Source organism: Battus philenor, unplaced genomic scaffold (assembly GCF_028537555.1).
Source record: "Battus philenor isolate CCGP_79_NKW_IND1 unplaced genomic scaffold, ilBatPhil1.0.hap1 SCAF_22, whole genome shotgun sequence".
In the NCBI taxonomy this organism is placed as follows: Eukaryota; Metazoa; Arthropoda; class Insecta; order Lepidoptera; family Papilionidae; genus Battus; species Battus philenor.
The window spans coordinates 12,166,596-12,194,052 of NW_027181685.1; the positions used below are offsets into that span (position 1 = coordinate 12,166,596).

General features: G+C 35.4%; 1 protein-coding gene across 3 annotated transcripts in view; it reads right to left on the reverse strand.

Moving 5' to 3' along the window:
- Positions 1-27,457, reverse strand: part of Ndf (Nucleosome-destabilizing factor) — a 92,040-nt gene that overhangs the window by 6,779 nt on the left and 57,804 nt on the right. For all 3 annotated transcript variants that reach the window (XM_068767091.1, XM_068767090.1, XM_068767089.1), the window contains exon 8: positions 1,133-1,243. In XM_068767091.1, coding sequence (XP_068623192.1) covers positions 1,133-1,243 — 111 coding nt within the window. The remainder of the gene's footprint in view (positions 1-1,132; positions 1,244-27,457) is intronic.

Here is a 27,457-nt window from a genome sequence, read left to right on the forward strand (position 1 = left end):
ATGACCGTTGAATTTTATTTACAGCACAAATGTAATTTTGATGGATTCACTTGTCGTGAAAGTATGTGCTCACTTTTATCCGCAACTATGGAATGCGGGGTTTTTACTAATATTTTTGCGCCCACATTCACAAATCATCACCGTTTTAGCAGAAACATTCCCACTGCGAGACATAGGCCTTCGCCCCTCCCGTTTCCCGCCAAGAATCGCGGCGATGACCGTTCTTCGACCTACACCATTACTTTTGTAGAATCAGAGGTCAGCTGTTATCTCTATGGGTTTCGGATTTCTATGAACTTTAATCATAGTCAAGATTGAATGTGAGTCACGTGTGATGATCTAATCTGGCAACCGTAATGGGCTGTGTACATTTTCTCTCCTACCCTCTAATTTGCCTTTATCATCACCTTATTCAGGTCGTATTATATCTTCCTGGCATTATGTCCAAGCAGTAATAACCCAGTGGTAGAGGACTGAGACTCACGATAATAGGTTGCAGGTTCGATTGTTAGGATCTTATATAAATTCACACCTTGTGCATTATTTATAAAGGATTCCTACTGCTCACTGATAAGTTTTCAGATGATTGACAGCAGCGTCCTCTGTATACCACAATACACTGATCGACAAACCGAATGCCGAGCATAGCGATTATGGTATATCCACCCATTGTGATCTTTGCCCTCTTTGCCTTGTAGTGGGTCTGTAGGATGGGACGACGAATATGTTTAAAACACTCGCGGCAAATGGTTGAGAGTCAAGAATTGATTTTTGGTTGGTTGAAAATTGAAGCAATAGTTCATCGTGTCATTTAGCACGGCATTTTACTCTAAAATCACATCCCTGAAGCGCCGATAGGATTCGTGTCTGCCTCTTTGAAAATTTTTGAGGGTCCACGTGAGCTCTAAAGAAATATTGAGAAAACCAATTCAGCCATAAATTTTATTTTTGCAGCGAGGGAGAAGTTTCTTTTCATCATCATCATCATATCAGCTGATAGAACGTCCACTGCAAACCATAAGCCTCCCCCAAAGATCGCCACTATGGCCGGTCTAGCTCCGAGATGTCATATTTACTCCAATTTCTAATAATAGTTTAAAAATGGATACTAAATTGGAAAGCTTCTCATTACCTCTTTAGCTGCCTGAGGGTCGGCCACGCACGAGAATGTGATATCAGCTTCCTCCACCACGTCGCACGGGGTCACGGCTATCGTCGCTCCGACCTTTTCGAAGTCTTTGCACTGTAAATAAAATCAACATATTAATAGCCTGAAAGAATTAACAATAACTGGATAACATATATTTCACATACATTGGTAATACAATGTAATTCGGTGTAGGTGTAGATAAAAGCAATAAAGAAGTGAATGTATAGCTCCTTTGTCAGCGAAAAGCTATGAAGATTTTTCATCTATTACCAATCACCTTACATAAAGTCATCATTCTGAAATATGTTATATTGATTTATTGGAATGCGACAGGGCAATTACTTCTAGGAGGGTATGCAGGGTATGCAAGGATAGATAGTAAACAATAATTAATTGTGATAAGATTAAATTACGTCATATATTATTTCTGAAAGTGATGGGGTTTGATAAGGTGTACCATAAATTAATTGACGGTAAACCCATACGATCAGCTTTTACATCTATAAATGATCACCCTGTATGAACATATTTAATTTGACCTTTTTATATGACTAGATTATCTTCGAAAAACTAGAAAACTTCGTATAAAAAGATTGACAGGTGACTCATTACAATTTATCGTTCTGAAGCAATATGCAATTTATTGCGGGAATTTTTCAAATATTTTACTAGATCTTTTTATATAACATCTCAAAGTAATCCATTTTTTTCGCAGCAGATACCTGTTTGTTTTATTGTTATTTTTTAATTATATCATTTTTGTCATAGTCATACAACTTCGCTCATTATATATATATACACACATATATACACATATATGTATATGTATATATATATATATATATATATATATATAAATGAAGCGTAAATATAAACGAAAATCAATTACTTATTTAAATTTACAAAAGCGCCACCTATCGAGTGCTTTTAAAACTCCCGTTTCTATTAGCCGCTAGATGGCGCGGGTAGTTTCTACGATGGGCGAAATCAATAGACGCGCCACGCCAACAATCCACCGCGTCAACGACCGCCCGCCGACCGCGGTCTCGCCGCCATTTTGATAACGGCTCTTATTACATTCACGCACACTTGCGCACTTGTGATCATTACTGCCAGCGTAAGCATTTCATTTTCAAATCCTTGTTGCGACACAAATAAAAATGCTAAATGTCGAATAGCTTATAACACGTTTATGTAATATAGCGTTATATATTCTGTAACAATAGTCAACAGTTCGCCATTTTGAAAAAAGTTACATTATCAATTAATAACCGCATATAATCTTATTTAAATTCGTCACTGTTTCCTATCTACATCCGTAAAATTTCCGTCAGTTCATTACTTATCTAATCCGTGACAAAATTAAAATAGCTCAATTAAAATAATTCATGTCTCATTAATGACTAGATGCTGTAGTGAAATATGCTATACAATATAGAACATTTTTTATTACATTTTACTTTGTATCGAACTACAATAATACATTTTTTATTATTAAAAAATACAGTCGATAATATTGTAATAATGAGGATCTCCGAGAATTTATTTATCCACTTTATATATAACATGAAACGTACGTAATCCTTTAAAATATATTACATAACGCTTTTCAAGCGAGTATAAAAGTCGCACAACAAAGAAGTATCCAGGTTAAAAACTGTACAAACGACGCTGACATGAGTTAGATTGAAAATACTTTTAAAATAAATATGGTACTGTTTATTATATATTGTACAATGTACAATGATTTGTTTTCCAAATAGAATTAAATATAAAAAAAAATATCTAAGTAACTGCATTTAGTCAATCAAGACGAAAGCCAATCTGGTAAAGCATTGAGTCAAAAGCGTTGTACAAAATCAGCGAATCGTCTTTACTAAGTCCACAGCTGAACATGGTTCCCAAATAGATTTTCAATAGTACCGGTTTTAAAACGGCCTGCATCCTTAGTCTTTCAACGTAAGGATTCATAACGACGTAAGGCTCCGTTGTCTTTACTCCAAAACCTTTGACAACGGCAGTTATTTGTTCAGCGCTATATGTGGCCTGCCCAACTGCTACTACAACTTATCAACCACCAGCTGGACTATGCCGGACTATTATGTACTTCTACGTATCTCCTCATTAAACGGTTTGATTTAGTTCGACCCGTACGGAATTTATTTGGATCAAAATTATAAATTGAAATTTAAGCACCTTCCCGTTATCAGATTGATCTGAAATTTGGTACACACATTTAATTTAGATGACAATACAATATAATAAAATCAATAACATTACAAATCTAAGATGGCCGCCGATACAAAATGGCGGATTACGTATTTTTCCTTAACCCCCTCAATATGGGTATCAAAAGAAAGGGCTACACTAGTAAAACACGATGATTATGTCAAAATTTAAAATTCAAGATGGACGCCGTTCCAATATGGCGGACTAGGTACATATTTTTCCACAACCACCACAATATGGGTATCAAATAAAACCGTTTAACTTAAAACTTTTTTAAATGTATTTATTTTTAATTTAATCTCGTAGATAAATCCCAAACATAGCCCTCATGGCCCGTTGAGCAATTGAGAGTTTGCCAATGATCATGCCGGGGGTGAATGATGTCAGTATTACTACTGCACTAGTTAGCCAACTTGCAAGTAGATATTACAGATATTGAATTACTAAGTACTGAAAATGTTCTCTAATTAGCTACCCAGATATAAACTATTAATCTTTATCATTGCGCCGCGGATCGTAATAATATTTTACTTAATAGTAACCTGATAATAACAACATTATTTAATGTTAATTATTACTTTTATATAAAAAAATGACCCTCGCCAACTTCGCGAAGCTCGCACTGCCTTTTATGGGTAAAATGCAAATGCATTTTGGTCATTTTTAACAAGCCAAAATAAAATTCGGACCAAGTTTTAAGAGTCATAGTTTGGAAATATGCATTACTGCGAGAGGAATTTTGTTAAATCCGTTCTTAGTTGATCTGTACTTTGTATAATGAATATTTCTACTAAATTTTAAGTCTCTCAGCTTTATGGTTTCAGAGATATTGTAATAAGCCAAAATATAGGGGGTTAACATTCTATACTAGGCAAATATATCAAAAAGCTAGTTACCTTAATAAATATTTTTTTACATAAATATAAACTATTACCTTAACATATCGTAGTTTCATCTAGTGGGGACCTTTCCCACTATTTATTTATGTCTTTTAAATTATTATACGATTTAAAACCTTTACCTTCATCATATACCTAATTCCATCTGCATATATAAACAAATTATCTATTCGAATATATAACATCAACGTCGATGTTTAAAATTCAATTGATTACATCATCAGAGGCAGTCGATAGCCAGGAGTAAATAGGCAGACAACAAATTCGAATCACAATATATCCCGATGACCTCCCACGTCGAGTATCACAAGGCCCGTAACAATACGTAATAGCGACGACGTACGTTATAGACGCAGATGAATAGAGCAATCGAAACACACACGCCCTTTTACGTCATCCTTTTAATCAAAATATTGACACGTTCTCATAGTTTCACTGTGATGTTACTGTTGCGTATGATAATACATGTAAAATTATAAATTCCAGAGCACATACAGCGTTTAGAAGGTTTACAGGGTGCATACATTAGACACCTCATCGACAAATTGTCCAAGATTTCCTACTGATATACTTGAAGTATCTTATAAAGACAATACTTCTGAACCGTCATATAACTTGACTATAATGGCTCTTCACAAAATATTAAATTTAGGTCGCCGCGTCACTAAAACCAACGCAACTGATATCTATAAGTACCCCATAAAAACACCTGCAGCAACGACCACTAACCGATAGCTAGACTGCTTAACATTTACTTTGATGTTTTAGAAACATACACGAGTTGGATATTTATTTCTTTCATTTGCGGCTTATTTTATTATTATTTTTTTAATCCTTTTTATTACAGTCTGCAATAGTACGTATAACCTACATATTGTCATGCTATAGGTATGTTATAATAAAAACTAAACATGTAAAATTAGTTTAATTAATATAATAATTATCGTTCGGTTAGTGGTTAACAATCCGTAACCGTTTCATTAATTACTCGCTGTCTTAAGAGTGAAACTACTTCAAAACTAAAATTGTATTATACCTATATTAAATTTAAATATTCATAGAAAATTTATTAATATGAAACACCTATTTCCAATCGTTCTTTCAGCCTATAAATGCCCCCGGCAAAGTATAAGCCTTCGCCAAAAATATCTATAGGGGGATATAGCACAATCGATAAGATCATAGAGGACGCTGCTGCGCATACTCTGGAAACTTGTTGATAAGCCATGGCAATCCTATATAATTAATGCACAAATATGAATTGTATAAGATTGTATCCCGAGAATCAAACCTGTTACCTACGATTGCAAGTCTCTTTCCTCTACTATTGGTCTATCACTACCAATATCCTATTTCTTATCACCCCGTATAAAGTAATAACTATTTTAGGACGGCCCCTCCAGCGCACTAGCCGCGAACAGCGTGGCCGATCCAATGTAGGATCCGAAATCGATCCTCCCTGAAATTGTCGAGTGGTCCACGCTGCCGTCCTAAGCCACACATACACGTGTAAAGCTACCACTTTAATGCGAACGTCGTCGTGCAACTGTAGTACCACTACCCAGTAAAATTATTTTAGCAAGTTCACGAGCCCTTCAGCTCCGTGAACTCAATGCCGATGAAGCTATTAAAGTCTAACAGGCTAACAGCATTAACATCAACAGAAACAATACTACTATAATATGCTACATTAATTTATATTTTCTATTAAAATGTGACAGGCTTTTAAATTCTGGCAATATAAAGTCTTCATGACTAGATAGTAAACAATAATTACTTTTAAACGTAGGAATGCGAATTCTGAAAAAGCTTTTTCTTAGTATTTCTGAAACCATTGATTTTTGGATAGGGTGTACCATACATTAATTGGCAGCAAATGTGTTATACATTCACTCCCTTTAAAGCTTTCATACTTATAAACAGTCTCTATATATTTAATTAATTTATTTAATATGTATATAAACGAACGGTATAATACTAAATATATGAGAGGTATAAAATATACCGCGAATGAATAAAATATAAGGTGTCCTTTTTTGTAACAACTCATGCATTATTTACGTACTATTCCAATATAGAGCAAACTACCAATTATAAAATGGCCTCGATATCACAAGCGGCGAAGAAATTTGGAGCGCAGCGCCCGCACGGGACGCGGCGCTGCTTATATTTAGAATGCATCTCAATCTAAGTCAGTCGGTGTCATGCACCTGGGTTTAAAATCAAAAGCAAAAAAGTTTTATTAACCAACCAATTCGCAGAAATGTTGATAATAAAACGCACTTTTATTACTAATAATTCCGGAGCTGCAAATGTACTAGCGAGACGGGATGTGTGTATTTTGCGCGAGTAAAACTACAACCTACATATGTCTGAGTGATGCATGAAATACTTAATAACACATTTAAACTTTTAATAACACATTTAACTAATATCTATAACACACGCAAGCACGCACGCACACACACACGCATGCGCACGGACTTACACACAGACGCGCATGCGCACACACACAAACACACGCTCACACAAACACACACGCACACACCCACACTAGAGTCACTAGAGTACGTCACACACACACTAGAGTATGCCAATAGACTACACTCTTATTTTTGTAAATGGTATTGTTTATACGTGTATTTTTAGGCCTCATAATATAAAAACAAAAAGTTGAAAACACACTATTATATAATGTTAAAGATTTTTTAAAGTGATTTATATTGGGAATGAATTGCTCTAAATACTGTATTAAAAATGTAAATATGACTAAAGTCTCTGGAATAACCTGTTCCGCGGGCTATGTGGCCTGCCACTTCAACCTACTAAACCTCGGGGCTAAGTCGGTTACTTTCATTTTCTCTTACGATTCGATCTTAAAATAATTTGTAATCAAACATTCCAAAACACGTGGATTTGCTATACTGCCATTAAACGAGACGATATTAATTAAGGAAGTAACAAAAGTACAGCGGAAGCCCCTGTCCTTGACACGTTTACGAAAACTCGATTCGTGCCTCAAAGCGTCGTCGACGTAAGCTAATGTAAGTAAACACCGATAACTTCGCGGACTATCTAATAGAGAAAAATTAATAGAATTTCATTTGAATATCGAACACGAACCAAAGAGATCTAGAAAGCTCTAAACACGTATCAAATGACACACGAAAATTACCGTTTTGTTGGTTAGATTTCTCTTAGAAATTTGTATAACAAGATGTCAAATTAATTTGTGCATATTGTTTTAATTATCATTTAATATTACCTTGACATTACGAAAGTCTACAGAACAAAGACAAAAATTTAATTCCTATATTCAATTCTTATGTCATAAATTAACTTTAAATAATTAATTTACATACATTGATAGACATTATTAATAAATGGCCTGGTCCGAAACACTGGATGTCAGGTGAGTAAGGTATTTCACCAGTGTGTTGTGTGTGATCATTTATGAAGCTGAGAAGTGATCGCTTATAAGATGGGGTCAAGTCACCCAGAAAGGAACAGAGAAAGAAATGGAGCGTCGCTGCGAGATCATATTAAAGATGGGGATATCCACAGAATAACCAAGGTCACCGATATAACTCGAAGAATTGGTTTGAAGAGAGTGGAAGACTATAAAGAGTGGCTTGACTATAGGCTTAAATAATAATGGTCATTAATTTAAAATTATATTTATTGTAAAATAAATTCTTAAAAAGAACGATCATTAGTTTAAATTTAAAAATGGAACATGTTCGAAAATGTTCAGCGGATATATTGTTATGCCTTTAATGAATAGGCGCCGTGATTCAACCGTTTGTTTAGTGGGACACACGTGCTCTTTCATCGACAATCGACAACACGGAGCGACAACAACGTCGCAACCACTAGCGACTATTTACAAACATATAACTCTTATTTTCACGGCAGTAAGGTTGAATTTGCTTTAAATATGATTTAATCAGCGATGTTTGGTCGTTAGCCAGTCTGCTGTCGAAATGAATGCAAATAGTATCCTAGCACCGTTATTAGCTAATGCAGTAATAATAATATTTTTTGTTTTAACATTCGACTGTTATATAACTGAAATAATGGTTGCTTTTGTGAAAGTTTACTTCCCGGAACAGTTTTAATTATTCAGTTTCAAAATTATATACATGCCGCTTTAGAACGGCAGACAAACTAATTTATATTGCAAATTCAATATTGTTTTATAATTATTAACTCATATATAATTTTCTTTAAATTTATAATTAATATTCTTTATTATATACGCTAGAATACTTGTAGATGGTTTCATAATAATAAACAAAAAGTACAATGGGCGGTCGTTACATATTAATTTGCTTTAATATTTAAAATTTGCGATTTTAGATATTAAAAGAATTTATTTTTTATTCATGTAAAATTATTTTCTAAAATACTTATTATTTTTTGGATTATTGATTGATTGCTTAAAATACCATCACCATTTCAGCCGCTAGACATCCTCTTTTAGACAGGCCTCCCAGATTTTTAATAAATCTGGTACGAAGCTACATGCAGGGTCTTTGCCTTTGGATGACCGTAACAAGGTCTGTATTTGTATGGGAACGTGCTACATTGCGCTTGTCGCTCCAAGGCTCCCCTTTACCCTGGTAGTAATTTCAATAGGTAGTAATTAATTTGAAGTTGCGGGATGCCGGTACAGTCAAGACCGATCATCGTGGCGATCTTTAAGTGAGGTCTACGCCTTACAGTGGGCTTCTATCGACTGATATAACGACGAAAATAATTATGAAGTAATTCCAATTTTAAAAACGCTTTTTTTACTATATTACTTTTATTTTACTGTATTATTTCTGAAACCATTGATTTTTGGATATAGTGTACTATACATCGAAAACAAAACGGATGAATTTAGGTCACATTCATCCATCGAAAGCGTTTATATCTATAATGAATCACCCTGTTTATAACATTGAGACACGCATTCTATTAGTATACTCATATCGCATACATTTATGTATTCAGTGCAAGTAGAAAACCGCTCACGATACAAGTCCGATGCCGTGTAAAGCGATCATTTTTAGTGTTTCTCGATAAATATATTTTTTATATCTTATTTATTTGGATATAATTAATTGCATTGATTTTCAAGACTTGCTACTTACTTACTTGATAAAACGACTGTTACAGTCGTTTTATCCTAATTTTTTTCATTCTCATATCTGCCGCATACCAACATAAAGATTAAAAAGGCTTTATTTTTCCTACTAAGTAATAGTCGCCTCTTTGGCAATAGGCCTCTCTAATACCACTTAATCCATCACGCTCTCGTCTCTCACGCATCCATAAGGATCCACGTCTCTGGCTCAAAGTTTTGTTCCACTTTTTACTTGGTCGTTCTCTTTTTATTTTCGTGTCGCTTGACATGCACTCTGGCTTGCTCATCTAGTGTTGGTCATCCTGCAAACATCTCCTGCCCAATTCCACTTAAATAGTCTCCCTTTTCTTCACTGTGATGTTGATGAGCAAGCTTCTTTCCATCTTACGTTGGCAGATGGCCACTCTGGCCACTCTCTTCGTCCTCCTGTTTTCTCGGTGACCACGTCTGACATCCGTATATTAGGCGAGGCAATGTCGTTATTTCGTATAGTTTAAAAAAAAGCATACCAACATACAAACTAGATATACATTGAAATATTACATTAGCCTTATTATTCAGAGTGATAACTAACCAATATATGTATAAATGTATGGTCCCGTTCTTAGAGCGTCTCAATCTACCCCTATCGTTGGCGGACAGGGTATTTATTTTTACGTTATTATTTTTTTTAATTCAATTTTGAACTATTGCAATGCGACAGATAAATTACTTCTGATATACTTTTATTGTGAGGTCCATACCTTGCCTTTAGCGTTTATTTATTAAAGATTATGAAAGAAAGAAAAGAAGGTTTGTTGTTTGCTTACAAGTGTTACAAGTTTAAGTTAGCAGTTATTTGATTAATTATGAAGATGATGATATTGTAGGGTCTATATTCGTTATCAAGAAATTCCAAATATATCTCGTTATAGACATATAACTTTGATAACGGCGACATGTTTTATGTCACAGAGACGTCGCGATATCGACTGTGCGCGTGTCAACGACAAGTTCAGACGAATTTATTTCATATATATGTTTGTGTAAATACTTTGGCTTACAGCCTGATTAATAGCAGGTCAAAGAACCTCGTTGTATCTTTGAAGGACTCTGTGACCGAAAAAAATAATACTTTCACTACAATTATATATCCATCGCTATTTACGATTGAATAAAATAATTTGTGTCGCAATAATAATATTATATTTAACCCTTTACTTACCGCAGTACGTGCTGCCAAAGTGACGCTACTAAACCGGGTATCTATGCCGCGAAGTGTGCACATTGCATGGCGGTAGGCTGATGTTCGAATTTTCTCATTTGTGTTACATATTTAAAGATTTTACTTGTATATTAACTGAAAATCGAAGTTAGGATAATTCTTAGTAATCTATTTGGCTGTGATAAATCTTAAAACAGGGATATACACATAAGTCCACATTACAATTTTTACGTTTATATTTACATTCCCGCACTGCAAACAAAGCACTTTTTGCTTCGATTTATTCCTACCTATTTATAAATTGAAATTAAAACGTTTTTCGGTCAACCTTAGTAGATTAATATTGCGGTGATACTTTTTTATATTTTAAATTTTAGTTTCCAAATACATGCTATACGTTCGAAAAACTGTTTTTGAGTAAAGGTGCATTCAATAACATGATTGTACACTTAGAAGAAACGATTCAATAACAATGCAATATAAGGAACGGCAAATGGATGCCACCTAAATGAGGCGATGGGACACACGTCGTGTCCAATGGAAGCCAGCTAACTCCGGCGCTGATAACGAAAGTTTTTGCAAATTAAAAATAATGCAAAATAAAAATTTTGCCAATTTAGGTTTTGCAATAAATTCATTATTCCGGAGGCTATGTGACAGGCGAAACACTTTGCAGTTAAAATCGCATATCATCCGCGAAATACCCTCAGTAGTGATATTAGCTATAATTTTTAAAACAAACTTCCTATACAATATAGTTTCAGAGAATCTTATATGAGAAATCTCCGGCGGTTCAAGCGACAAATATCTATGCCGCCAGTAGACCGTTCTATCCGCAACAAAACTTTTTTATATAAATAAGGTGCTTACAACATATATGTTTACCCTACAAGATATTTTTATTTGTGGTTCCTACTATACGTGATTTTATTTTTTTGTAATCTCTACCCATCCTTTTTATAATTCTTACTAAGAAAGGAAAGGGCTATTGCCACGACTAAAAGAAAATACAAAATCAAATCAATATATTCCGGTGTGGTGATACGGCAGGTGAGCAGTGCGTTAACCCAGAAACCTATTTAAGCTATTCCGCAAAATACCGCCTAGATTTTACGACCAGCACGGCACGCCGCGACTAAAATTAAATCGTTATGGGTCAACTGCGACGATAAACCGTTTCCCTGTGTCAACGCGAATTTGCGGACTCTATTATTAGTATACTGATTCCGCTAAAAACATTTCGTTACACATATTAATGTCATTGGCTTATTGAAAGAATCAAGACAGATATAAAATTCGTTTACTCAATGTTGAAATTTTTAACGGTGCTTTTTTTTAATCAACTTTAACTTATTATCTATTCATTTTTTCATCAATTTCATTTTTAACTTTACTCTGCTTCGTAGTGATAGTTGTGGAGAAGAAGCAGGAAGAAACTACACGACAACAAATCTTATATACATATACACAATCAGATATAGCCTAAATGAAATTAAAATAATCAAGCGACATATTTGCTAAAGATTCCAGTTGTTTAAATATTCGTTTATTGAATAATAAGGCTTTTCCATCAATCTATCGTTACTGTGCGTTTTGAATTTTGTAAGTGGTTGTCCAGTACAAGCAGTAGGTACCTATGTGCTCTGACCCTGAACAGACCTGGGATCGTTACATACTCGGGCTTTATGAATTAGAAACGTTGGATCGAAACGCTTCATCATCAAGGAAACTCCAAAGTATAAGAGTGGTAGTGGGCCTTATTCCTACTCGAGCTATATGCAAACAGAAATGGTGGGAGATGGTGGGATAAAATCGTTAAGTTTCGCTGCATTCAACAAAATGAATTCTGTACAAAATTGCCAGAATCGCTACTCGCCAGTGGATTTCAAGGCTGAAAAGTTTCTTAGAAACTAACAAGTCGATCTTGACTATTATGTCGGAAATTTGTATGGATATAGCCAAACAAAAAATATAGTGTACTACATGTACACAATAATAAAAATATAATCACAAAATTACTAGTGTTACTCTAATAAATAGGTACCTTATTTTTATAAGAATAATAATTTATATCTTGGGCCAAAGGTACTCGTGTGGCGACCACAAGCCGATAAAAGTTGCGTAGGTAGAGGCATCACTATATTTACCTTTACTAAGAATATAAATTGAAACTGACAACAAGTTTTAACAAGAATAGATATAGGATCAAGAAAGATAGGAATAATACCGTTTGTAATAATTACTAAAGTATAATCCTTGTCATAATATAATATAATTGCTCGTTTGAATTGGCAGTTGGAACGCAACATCGCTCGTGCAACCGACAGCCGAAAGTATCTCCAGTGGCGCCCGCGAGCAGGCAGACGCGGCGTGGGGAAGACGTCATAGTCAAGGTCATTGAAAGTCGCTGGGTGCAAGCAGCGCGTGACTGCTTTGCAAAAGACACCCATCGGCTTACATGATATTAAATCAACATATAACCAGTCGGTAAATAAGTTCTATTTTTTATGGAACTGTACAGGTCGATTACTTTAGACCAGTAATTCCCAAAGTGGTCTATACCGACCCCTAGGGGTCTATGACAACCTGCAAGGGGCCTAGGTCAGCGAAAAAAAAAAAATGGGGGACCATGTAAGTGGATCTCAACACATACACTGATAGTACCTATATACTTACATCATACTATCTCATAATATCAAAACATTTAATTATTTATAAAAGTACCTATGAAATAAAAAAATTATTAATATGTCACGTATATTTTACATAACAGATACAAAATTTTATTTTGAGTAGTTTTAAATTAAATTCAATTAATAAATGTATAAATTAACATGTGTTTTTACTTTAAGTTTTTTACACTAAACTTCACTACAGTTAGAAATGTACAGGAAATCAATATCAGGTAAGTAGGGGGTCTACCCAACACGGAAAAACATGGCAAGGTGTCTACGACACAAAAAAGTTTGGGGAACTCTGCTTTAGACTGTACGAAGTAGGGATGAAAATAAAAAAAAAACTCTACCATGGATATAACAACCATTATAGTAATTAAACATAACAAACAGACTGCTATGTTATCTGTGACGCAGGTTTCGCACAGCGCACGTCACAGTGCGCGGAGGACGAATAGGCCCCCCCCCGCGCCGCTCCCCGCACCGACCCCTTCATCGCATTACATCAATAGAGAACGCAAACATATCAACCTTGTAACTTTACAATTTCTTTAAGAGAACACGTGTACGTTCTTCGCTTTTATATTTTATACTCGCGAACATCTACATCTAACATGTTCTTATCGATGCCTTTAGTGTAAGTACCTTTTTATATGTACTTATTTATGAAGAAGCTCCGTCAATCCTTAACAAAAATTATTCATTTACACTTATAACTATGTTGAGTAATACGAATAATTCAATCGTAATGTCGCCTCTCGTGTTTAATATTACACTAAGAAGTGTATTTTATCTTAAAATATATATAATTAATTAGTATAAATAAACATACATAGTTAATGATTTACGGAAAGTATCTAATAATTCCATTCCTGAAAATGCCTCTACGGTCTGTAAAAAAGTCTATCTCGGATACTTACGCATTAAAATTTTACTTAAAGCCCAACCATAATAAAATTGCTTCTCGTAATAAAACAGCATTTAGTACGTAATCATACAGGAAAATGTTAAGCAAACAGTCGTGTGCCAAATATAGTCAATACATACTAATTTACCTTAACAAGTGCCAAAGCGTATTAACAAAATAAAAAACTTTTCATATTTTATTTATTTAATAATATCAATTATTAATGTTTCTGCAGTGGTAGCCCAGCGGTGAGGATCGAAACTTGAGTCCGTAGGTCGCGGATTCGATTACCGGCATAGTCCTTTATAATTCACATTTAATGCCATATCTCATAAACAAGTTTCCAGAGGACGGGCAGTGTTCTCTGCATACCATAAAGCCACATTGCGATCGCTAGCTCGCCATATCAAAGCGTGGCGATAATGGTTAACCCCCCCCCCATTAAAGGGAGGTCTGCGCCTTAAAGTGGAATCCTATGAGCTGAAACAACTCCAACATATTTCATCACATTAGATATGAACGTCCTATTTGGACGCTGAGTTGATTTTTCGCTAATGATGCCAGACTCTTTTCTCCTTTTTTCTAATCTTTGTTTTAACGAGAAGATAGAATAAATTCACTTGAATGAAGCAAAGCGTTCAGCGCAAGTAACAAGTCCGAAAGGTTTATAGTAATTCTGTATTTGAAAAGAATTTGCGGTCTCTTTTCACCGCCAACGTACGTACTCTTTGGGTACAAACAATATCAAGAGAACTTTGAAAAGGCGTGCAAAGATCGCACACGATCGTCCTGCTCAGGTAAAACATACCTCTTATATTATACGTATCTTCAAATGTCCAAATTGAGTTTTAACCAGTTTACTACATATTTAATGGAATCAGGCGTTACCTCGCGGAAGTCTATCCTAAGTAAGAAAAGGACCAATATTTAGCCACTTCAGTAGCGTGTTCAGTAGTAGTCGTGCAATAAAATGCACCGCCCTCCAGCTCGACACGACTACCACTGCATGTGTGGAAGTGGCTAAATATTGGTCCTTTTCTTACTTAGTTTACTACATGAAAGCTCGCATGTTATCAGACTACAAAGGATAATGCTAATACGTTTTAGTAATTCGTACTTATTTCTTAAGATTTTCAGTTACTTTCTTCGTGAAACTTTTTATGCGATTCCTAAAACTTCACGTTTCCGTAACTAATAAAACATAGTGAGTAATAATTATAAAATCAACAAAAGATAAAGCATAGGCTATAATAATTATAACAAAGTCGTTTGTACTCGAGGCGTAACGCGCGACGTTAGGAAACGGGTACAGTGAACGTTATCCGCGGTACAGTCGCCGCCCGCCGCTTGCAGCGAAACGGCATTACATATCGTTAGGTAACCCGCATTCGTACTGCCTGATTCAAAATGCAAATTAATGTATAGTGCGACCACCCACGAAGCCCAGCACAAGTTTCATTTACCATGGACAAATGCTGTTTGCCCAAGGTGTAAAAATATAAATTCACTGGTTTTAGGTGGCAAAATGCTAGTATTATACATGCTCTTCCTTGACCTAGTTACGGTAACTAAACTGCAGAGTTTACTAAGAAGCCTTGGCACGAGACCCTAATTTATTACTCCAGTCGATAGACGCCCACTGCAGAGCATAAACCTTTTTCAAAGATCGCATCCATGTATTCGATGTGATAGACATAATGCTGCTAGTCGAATTAAGCTTTGTGCAGCTTCATCGAAATTGAATTGAAATTGGCAGATAGGCTAAAAGCGTTCGGCACCATTCGAATATTATCATAGTGAAATTCAGTATGTTCTCTGCACTCGAGTTTTACTTTTAACAAAAGAAAATCTTCAAAACTGGATACGGCCCTGAGGACACTTAGCCTAAAACCTCGCTCAAAAAAATAAATCCCGAAAGCAGGAACTTCGCGACCTTGCATCCAGCGTCTTTGTACTATGTCAGCCATTCACCCAATGGGAACATTAATCATTTCACTGGAATTAAAAGCCGCCGAGATACTCCGACGGCCTCTGCATTGTGTAACTGGGGGGTGAGAAATCTTAATGAAATTTCGGCTTGGATTATAACGCGTTTAGTATTTCGATTTGAGGGTACCCGAGTAAAAACATTCTCTTGAGGTATTTGATAATGTTTCATCACCACCAATTCAGGCGTAAGCCGTTCTCTGCTGAACTCTTCCATTGATTTCTAAATAAAACGAGTTTGGAGCTAGCTGCATCAAGTGTCTTCCGACTACCGCAAAGCATATTAGCGTAAACTTTTAACATATAATTAGAAAACTAGTTATACGAATTCAAAATATTAATTTTATACATGAAATTACAAGCACTTTATTCGCACGTCATTTTTTGGTCCATTTTGCTCTACTCTTACTGTTACGTATTCTTAAAAGAACGCATGATAACCGCGGGACATATTTCGCATTGACACTGTCAAATAAAACACTCTAATTTATACAAATATCAATTAATTTTAATAATTCTTTTCGTGTTATAATGAGTCATAATAATGCTATCATCACTTGTGTCTATTCGTTCACCTGAACTTCCCAGTGCATACGCACCGAGTTGTGGTTTTCAAAACAAATTAACGCAACGCTGTTACGCATGAAATATTCAAACGGTTAAAATAATAGAAGTCAACGCAGTCCTTTCTGAGTAAACAACAGCTTGCTTTAAATGCTGAACGTTAAAGAGCAAGCTAAAAATCGACATAATTTTTTTTAAAATAAAACTTATAAATGTTTGGTATACATATATATATATATATCAAAATGTAAAAATCTTAAAAAACAGCATACTGCCTTATTGAAAACGACGATATTCAGTGTATCAAGTATAAATAAATATATAAATAAACGTCGGTTATGTAAATTAACTAACAAAAACATCCGGTCCGCCGCGACGCCGGGCGGCCCCATTGCTTAACGGTTCCCGGACGCTCGCACCGTAGACACGTGAATTAATATGACGACAGGTGCTGGCGTGACGTCACAACAAAAACAAACATGTTGTTCGACGCAGGATATTTTAAGACTTATGTGAAATGACGTTGTTAAGGCGCAATAAAAAAAATAAGTGTTTAATGTACAGAATGATTTGTTATAGATGTAAACACTTTAGAAGTTTTAAAGTATGACACATTTGCTGCCAAGGTAATATGGTATACTCTAAAAATGATAACGTAAGAAAATATAATAAGAGAAAGCCTTTTTAAATTCTAATTACATTTTAAAATTAATCACTGTTTACTATCTGTCCAACCACCGAACTTTTAAATATCATTCCTAACTTATTATTGTTTCTGAAGATGTTAATGCTGTTAGCCCTGAGGCTTTTATCGCGTACTGAGCGGTACTGAGTTCACGGAGCGGAAGAGTAAATGAACTAATTTCATCCTAAATAAGAAAGGGACTAATATATAGCTGCTTCCGCTATGCAGCAGTAGTCGTGCAATGAAGTGCATCCTCAGGAGTTACCACCACCTGGAAGGGTGAAATAGGTGTAGAGAGTAGATTAACGGTGGTTGTTGTGTTTCGCATTGTTTACCGCACGCGCATTTATCAGCGAGCTGGCAGGCGGTGCACTTCATTGCACGACTACTGCTGTATAGCGGAAGTAGCTATATATTAGTCCTTTCCTTAGATAGCCAGTTTTATTTATTTTGGCTAAGTAGCCATGTATGTAAGTACATAGCATATTATGATAGCTTTTAACCGCCAGAAGTTATTGCCACTTGTTTATTTATATTCGATGACGTTCGGTGTTGTTAACGTAAGGCTTCCTCGTGCTCAGGGGCAGATTGGGAAATCTCCGAGCCAAAGTAAAGACATAATGCTCGTTGAAATATAATTAAATTTAATTAACTCGTGTTTGTGCTCACGTTTTAACGATATACTACTTTATGGTTAAAAACGTTCAAAAAAACAATGCTTTTCGGATAGTTTTATTGGCTTAATTTATTGTTTTACGTGGATTTTTGTAGTAAACATTATCAATAATCAAATTTACTTCAATAGTTTGTTTTGTGAAGTAGGTAAAATAAAGTGTTGGTCCACCCAAAGCTGCAACGAATATAGTGTTTTTTACACATTTAAGTGATAGGAAATTAGAATATCTATTCAAATATATTAATTTTCTTGTCATGAGTGGTCGTGGGTATGCCCCGGTTGGTTTTGGTGCCCCCTGCTGCCGGTGCTCGGTGTTTGGCAGAGTAAGAGCATTCATTTACTGAGTTTTTAATTACGGTTTTTGTGAGGTCTGCCCATCTTCCACTTTGCCTTGCACCACCAAACGTACTATTGACTCATCATTACGAGTGACATATCCCAACTTTTTGGACTTGTTACCAGACTTTCGAGTTCTTTGGGGATCGAAACTTTAGACGTATATTATATAAAAGTATATAAGTGAATTCAAGGAAAAATTATCCTTTATTTGTAATACTTATTACAAATAAGGAGTATTTAATTTTTCCTTATTGAAGACCTATATTAAGTTTCGCAAACGTATTATTTATATATTGACCTCTTTCCACTTCGACCTTTTTAGTGATCACTAAACTCCTCTAACAAGGAGAAAGCAAATAAGCATACCCTATACGGTGGTCTGATCAGATCCGCATCAGACTTGGCAGTACGAAATTATACCCCTAGCCAATAATGGGATTCAACAGCGTAAATTCATATGACGTCACACACACACACAGAAGCCAATTAGAGGAAATTACTACTATCATCTTTTTTCTACACCAACGTAAATTAAAGTGATCGCACTAAAACTAAATCCAATTTTCTTAGTCACACTACGGAACTAGGCAAGTAGTTTAATTTAGTAACAAAATATGTCTAGATTATATGTAGTCTAGTGGTTTTATAAATGGCAGAAAACCCCGTATACATATCATAAATATATAATTACAACATGAATAATTAATACACGTAATATCATCATGTACATTGATAGTTAATTACATGAGTGTTCTAGACTGGTCTAATGCGATGTAATTAAACCTCAAATAGATTTACGTTACGCTGAAGCCGTAGCGAATCGATCCAGCGATAATGGTATTTACACGTAATACGAGGTTCCCAACAATAACAGCCGACGATTGAATTCAATTAAATATTAATGTTGTCTATGACGAAGAGGCTGTATACAGTGATCCCTCTATAACGCGGTGGATCATTACATGGGATGGTGGATCATACATATGGTGTCAAGGATACATAAAATTGTGAGCCATCTGTGACGACGCGGAATCTAAAAACGAAGACTTTTATAATTTATTTTATAATAAATAAATTGTAGTGTAAACAAAGTGACCTTATGCGTCACTATCGTCCTCGTATTTAAGGAAAATTTAACCTTCACATGAAAATAAACGCATTGGTAAACATTCTGAATGAACGAAACGGTTTTACCGAATGTATCGGAAAAATATTTATGACTTTTCCGTTACTACACCAGCGTTTGCTTTTCGTTTCACTGCTTAGAAATTCTTGCAAGTACGCACAAAACTGCGGGACATATTTTGACTTGATGTCAAATAAAATACTCTCATTTTGAAAAATATCAATTTTATAATTATTTTCATACTATTTTGCCTTAAAATATTTCAAACAGTGATGTGGTAAAAATTAAAATATGTTATGCGTCTAGCATCGAGGGTAGGTTCACATCTAGGTCCACAGAGAAACACTGAAACTATGTTGCGGTTTTCTAGACAAAATAACGCAGCACTTTTGCGCCGCTTAGCAGTCAAATGGTTAACTGCCGGATTAATGACATCTGTGATCACAAAAAATCACAACTGTGTTTGTTGTGGGCTCTTAGATCAAGGCGATTGGAACCTTCATAGCATAAGACTTCATTAATAAAATTCCGCAAAACATTATTAGAGTAAATTGACAGAAAAGGCATATATATAATACACATTTAGATGACTAGAATCCTTGGCAATGATGTCGCCTGATTATAATGATTTCGTTGTCTTTCACTTTCCTTTGTACCACCAAACGTTCCATTGAGTCCTTATTACGGTTCGACATGTCCAAAAAGCTAAAAAATTCGTATTTGCACAAGTGACGATAACATTTCTCTTATGTTGAGTTCTATAAAGGTCGAAAAGTTAGACGTAGATTCAATATACTTATATTTTATACCTCTTGTATTTTCCTGTTGAAGACTGACACAGATGGCATCACATAGTGCGCGACGAACTTTCCAAAAAGGATTACTATCACCAGCGGCGAGGGACAAGATGCAAGAACAGGGTATTATTCATATATTTGCTTTTAAAACTATAAATAGTCTAGTTAAAATTGACTAGCATATGCGTATATATTACTGAATACACAATACATAATAATGTTTGAAACATCTATCACGTCATTTCGTTACTGCCTCAGCTGTTCAAATAAATTCTTTATCAGACGCCATATTTTTTCATAAATACAAAATGAGCGGACAGGTTTGCATTTAGACAGGCATCGCGAAAAATTGGCGCCTTAGTGTGCGGACGCACACACTCACATACGCGCATATACGTCTGTTGATTGTACGTATGTGTTCCACGTTGTACATGACTATGTCTATGTGTGAGACAAGGACATTCTGATAACAATTACGATCTATATAGTTATAGTTTCGTTAAAAAAAAAACTTAGTAGTTACCGTTCGTGCCATTTTGTCAACCGAAACTAACTGCTAGATATAAGCCTACCGAAAAGATCAAAACCATGACCGGTCTTCCGTTGCCCACATCTAGCGACTTCCCGTGATCAAAACTAATTCATCGGTCTACCTAATTGTCGTGTCTACCTGTTCGTGATCGCCATTTGATTATTATTGTATTGGCATAATTTAAATGACGCATTAAATATTTAATTTATAAGGCGATAATTAAAAAAAACTGGATTTTTTTTGCCAATGTTAGCTTAACACACAGCATTTTAGACATATATGTAAAAGACGGTATCCCCTATAATTTTACTTTTCGATTATTCCTCTAAGAATGTCTTTATCGATGCCAAATTTATCTCTCGTCATGTCAACAGCATTATCAGATTTGCTCGGCGAGCCAAGCGACAGATAGCGTTTCAATTTAGGCAACGGAATTCCGAAGTATTCATGCGCACGCGCATGACGTCACGCCTTTGTCGCCTCACCCCTTTGCGTCAAATAAGACATCGCCGCGTACATATCGCCGCGGTATTCGCTATTTATTTTTAACCTTTTTACGTTCGGCAAAGGTGCAGGCGTCTAGTTACACAGCGGCCGGTGCTACTGCAAAGCTGATGATTAGTCACGTAATCTGTCATATGTATTTTGTATGTCGTATGTTCTGTAATTAGTATCTTTTATATCGTAAATAATGTTATAAACATTTCTCTAATATTACATAGTGCTATTACCTTATTTATTTAATACTCACACGTCAAAAAACAGAATTATATAGATTCATAATAACTAAAAAAATAATGGGTGATCTAATACTCTTAAGGCCGATGTTTCGCAGCTTATATAGTACCGTGCCCTGCCTCACCTAAGCCCTTTTAAAATTTATACGCCCCCTATATAACTTATATTATTTTTATTTTAAAGCAAAAGGGTTAAACTCGTGTCGTCCAATTTAAAATTGTCCCCTCCTGTCGAGCGTGGACTCCACTTTGGGAAACACTAGTCTAGGCAACCATAGCATGGAAAAAGAAGAAAGTCGAGGAGCAAGTAATTGACATTTACATTTTAAGACAGACAGGCGGTCTAATGTTTATAACGTCGATGATAGATGTCTGATGGACTGATGGTATAGTCAAGGTCGCAGGAAGTCGCTGGAAGATCGGATATCGTGGCCAAATTTCGGAAAGGCCTTTGTTTTGAAGCGGGCATCTAACGGTTGACATTTACATGCGCTTTTGAATCGTATTCAAAATTTTGAGTATATATATATATATATATATATATATATATATATATATACTCAGACCAATGAAGGATTTGTTAACTTTTTGTATATGTATAAACAAAAAATCAAATTAACGTACGGTTAAAATTTATTGCACTAACACAGTCACAGACAACGAAATTGTTCATTTGAATTAAACGCGACAGTTGTGCTGGACATATCTGACACATACCCTGACGATAGCATTTTGGTCCAGTCCGTAATAATTTACACGCGTGTTATCAAGCAGCGATAAATAGTTGTTAAATTTATTTTTATCCTAAATTTAAATTTGAATTTTAACTTTTTTTATTTATGGCCTGACTTATCATTATACATTTATTATTTTTTTTTAAATGAATTGCTTTTGTTTTACAAATACTTACATATGGATTTAATTATTACTTCCTTTGCATTTTTCTTTTTGGGAATATATTAAATTCTCTTACACGATTTTTTTTAAAGCTGTGGAACATATCCCAAAACATACTATATGTCTCCTGTATTTTAATACAATATTTTTGCATGGTTTTCTAAGAAACATATCCATCGTGTAAAAAAAGAGTTGGATATATTAACATTATTACAATGCTTTATTTTACATATATAGCTTGATTACATTTAAACGCGCCTTTTTTGATTTTCACGTCAAATATTTGACAGGAAGACGACAAGTGTTTAAATTAATTTTGTGCTTTTTACAATTACAAACAAACAATGGAAACGTTTAAGCCAAGTACTAAATTGGCGGAGTAGTTCTCGAGTTTTCCGCTTAGCAACACGTTTACAGATTCATTTATACTTAAATAAGATGTGTGTAGGTTTATGACTACGAGTTATTTATTTGAGAAATCTGACACGCGACTCTGTTATCATTATCGGTTGATAATAGAATGACGTTGTGGTTATATAATGTTGATAATAAAGGCCTACCAATTATTGATTACTACACATAAATAACAAATGTTATGCATCATCATTATCATTTACAATAAAGGTAAGTCCACAGCTGGACGTAATACTCCTCCATATATTACATTAACAAGAAAATAGATAGATATTCTAGAGGGCGACCAGCCGGTCCGTGGTCCTAACTTTCAGCGTACACCATCATGATGCCATCGTCTTAGTAGACGTGGTTTATAATCATCGCGGACCGCGGAGAGCGCCCAAGGTCCCCTTACTCTCCAAGCGGAAAACGCATTGTACCGAATTGATGGTAAATGGTGAATGCCAAGGAGACGAGATTGGGCAGCAATCACCGGGGGCTCGACAGCAGCCCGATATAGAAGACGCTAGAGAACGTCCCCTATGTCCCCTATTGTCGCTTTAATATATTCGAGGGATCCGAAAGTAATGTCGTTTCTGTCGACATATTTTACAGAAAAACCGCTTGATTTTTACAGCTCCGGCATTGAAAATTTATATACTAGATGGCAAAAGTTTGTTGATAACAAAGGTGAATATATCGTTGATTTGAAATATAAACTTGTTAAAATGTAGTCGTGTGAATTTAATTGAAGAAAGCGACATTACTTTCCGATCTCCTTAATAAAAATTATGCACGTTATATAGGGGCGCGTAAGAATTTTAGAAAGGCTAAGGTGGCCTCAACGGCCGCGTGTTCTGCGCGTTGTGTTAGTAAATATGCATAAGTGTGTTTAATAAATCATATTACATTCTTATCTACACAAGTATTAGTACAGAGACAAACATATTTTACTAGCCGCTTATATAAAGCGATGGTATTAAAAACCTGAAGAAAAACCAAAAGTAACGTGAGCTCAATTGTCTTGGTGACATCGCGACGTTATCCAATAGCCTGCTGCTATACGTTACGCAACTGTGATAAGGTTTAATAAAGGAATAGGTGTAAATGATATGCTCGTACATTATGCAATAACAAATAAGCTGCTGCGACATCATTCGTTCTTACGTAACAAATTACATTACAATTCTTGTAGAGTGATTTTTTTTACAATTCGTTAAATAAAATAAGGTTCCAAACCGAAAGTCCCAGCCCATCGATATTTGCTACAGTGTGGAGGTGTTGGTTTTTTTTATATTCTTATAAGGCCTTCGTTTTTGCATATCTCTCGTTTCTCCTGCATGTGTGGTAGAAAACGTTATAATTTGGCTGAATGAGTTTTTCGGGTTTTGAAATTTTTAATTTCCATACTGCTTCCTTACTTCACAATATCGTTTACGCCTTCCTTTTGTCCTTCACATGTTCTATTTTTCCTCATACAAATCTTCCATACGTCGCCTTTCCTCCCTCATCTACATTCCCTGATCACAATTTTTACGATTTAGGTTATGCGCTCATTGCGGATGCTGGAGTATGCCTAGATACAGTACTTGGGGTTACCGGCGCGTTTCTTAGTAAATCCAGATGCCCCTCGAATGGTACCGAGAGCGACCAACAAGGGGGTTTTACTTTGTAGAAATGCCACATATGCTTGTTCAGAGAACAGGACATCTTGTGCGAACCCAGATCCGAAACAAAAAACGTTCAAGCACCTTTACCGCTCTGCCAAAATTAAATCCGGTGAAGCTATAAATAGAAATGCTCGCAGGAATACCGTCACATGTCCATGACAAAAAAAAAACAAGTAGAATGCTAAAAATGTATCCAATAGCATGTTAATTATAACTTTCTTTAAATTAATAAAGATATTCAATATTATTTTTAACATAAAATCTTTAGTTTTATTTTAATGAATTCCTATGATTTTTATCTTTTATACATTATACAGCTAATTTGTGAAGCATTTCCTATACAAAATAGTAGTAAATAGTTTGACATTCAAATCTAAATTTTTACATTATAAACCGTACAATTCCACACCGGAAATAATTAGAGAAGCGCTACTAAACGGTAACAAGAAACCATATCGCCCGCAAGGTCAAGAATCAGCCGACGCTACGAGACACGTGCCGTATGACGTTATCTACACCGCAAATCTTTTAGTTTTACCTTCGAGGTGCGAGACAGGGGGAGATAATTCCTGAATACAATGTAACGTGTACTTGAAGAGAGATCTACTTGGATCGATGGATTACTTATTACTTACGAGGTTGAATGAAGAAATGGTTTACGTGAATGGGATCATGAGACTATGTTCCCCACTTTCCTATATGGTTTCCTTAATATAAAAACTCAGTGAACTTTAGTTTGGATTTATAGCAGTAACTATTTTAATGTCGAGTTTATTTACTAAATTTAGTTCATCAATTGTAATCAGATAACAGAGATAGACTAGCGGATAGGTAAGTGGACGCGGCAGGCCACATAGCGCGCATAGATACACATAGATTACAACTGAGACCTTGAAATTCTGGAGGGTAGAACACGATCTCGCAACATAAGACGTTCACAAGATGGAATCTTATTAAAGTAATCTGTCAATTCGGTCCTAATGAAAAACTATGGAAGAGGCTTATGTTCAGTATAGTACGTCACCTGACCATTTGAAAGTTTCCCACAGCGTTTACCAGTCTGTGATTCCCACTCCAGCAACCCTAAGGCCCCCGAGACTATTTTCTGCGTGCTACACGGCTTGCCCAACGCGACTTCAGGTTCTCAAACCGTTGGGCTATTTCATTTACTTTTGTTCGTCTAAATCTCTTTAATCCTGACTCTATATAGTGGAGATATCCTGAGCTAGCCTTGCCCAAGCTAGCATAGTCACATTACAATAAATATTAACAACTAATTTCCAAGTATATATTTACCTCGTAAATAAAAGAATGAGTACAAAGTGAGATATTGTGGAACATAAGGAACGAGTGAAGTGAATGTAAATATAAAATAATGATAAAAAATTATCTGAAAAATACTTCTCTGTCCCAATAACAATATAGGATGAACTAGAGGCCCTCTTAAAGGGGGCTATAAATAAAAAAGTATATATTTATTATTATTTTGTAACATAACACTTGAAGCAAGTTGAAGTATGAAAATGTAATCGATATTAAAGAATCGATTTCATTCGAAACAAAAAATCGTGCTAGTAGAACAATAGCTGTGTTTATAAGTAGAATAGCGTGGAAAACTGTGAAGAAACATTATTTTTTATAACAGTCATCGGCGCGCGCCGCGGCCGCGAGTCAGGTGGCAATAACAGTAATAAGGAATACGCCGAATGCTGCACAATGAACACTTCCTTATACCGTCGAGGTGTCATTTTAATCTACTGCAGCGGATTTTAACTTCATTGTGAATGATGGATTAGTGGGTATTCAAATTTTGTAAAGAATAATATGTCATTTTTTAAATTCTGTTGTTGAGATAGGTGACCGTAGGATTATTCCTTTTTTAAACGAGGAAACCAATCGAATCGGAAACCAGTGACGCTAGTTGCCAGCTACTGCTTATCCGATCGGCCCGCGTCTCACAAATACATCTCGACATTCTCTTGACTTCTAGAAATTCATTAAAATGGCGACCGATGACAAGTTGTATTTAGGTTTAGACGCGCTTTGGAGAACATTCAAATGTTAATATAAATAATAATTATTATTAAATTTAAATGTTAAAGTGATCGCATATGTAATGAAGAGATGCGGGCTAATAGAAGGTACAATTACGTTCGTAAATCCTCGTACGTAAATCCGTGTATTATTTGTTCTTTGTTCCATCCCCATAGATAAAACAAACTAAATTATTTTGGAGATAAATATGAAACTAAATCAAGAATCGTAACATATCCGTGTTCCAGTGGTATCTCAGAGGTAAGGGAATGAAGAATCGACTTGCAATCGTAGATCACGGGTTCTATTCCTGGGATACAACCTTGTATAGCTCACACTGCGTGTATTAATCATATAGGATTGCCACTGCTCACACCACGCACGTTTTCAAAGGATCAGCGGCAGCGTTCTCTGCGTATCATAATACCAAACTGCAATCGCCAACCCATCTGCCAAGCGTGGCGACTATTGTGTATTCCGTCATAGATATCTTTGGGGGAAGCCCCATGCTTTGCAGTACGCGTCTACAGACTGAAACGACGATGCCGACGAGTAGAAGGAGAGAAACTACTAAAACTGAGTGTCAAGAGATAAAGTTCATTTATTTAATATTGGAACATTTAACATTTGTTATCTATTTCACTTTTCACTCTACTTCGCTTCGCAGTCTGCTATAGTTGTGGAGAAGAAGACAGAAAGAAACTTCACAACGACACATTGTTTTAATAAACTTTAATGCAAATTTACACATGCACACTTTATTCTCGCTTCTATGATTCTTACTATAGTATCTCTTCTGGGCCAGTTTCCATATAGTCAGGCT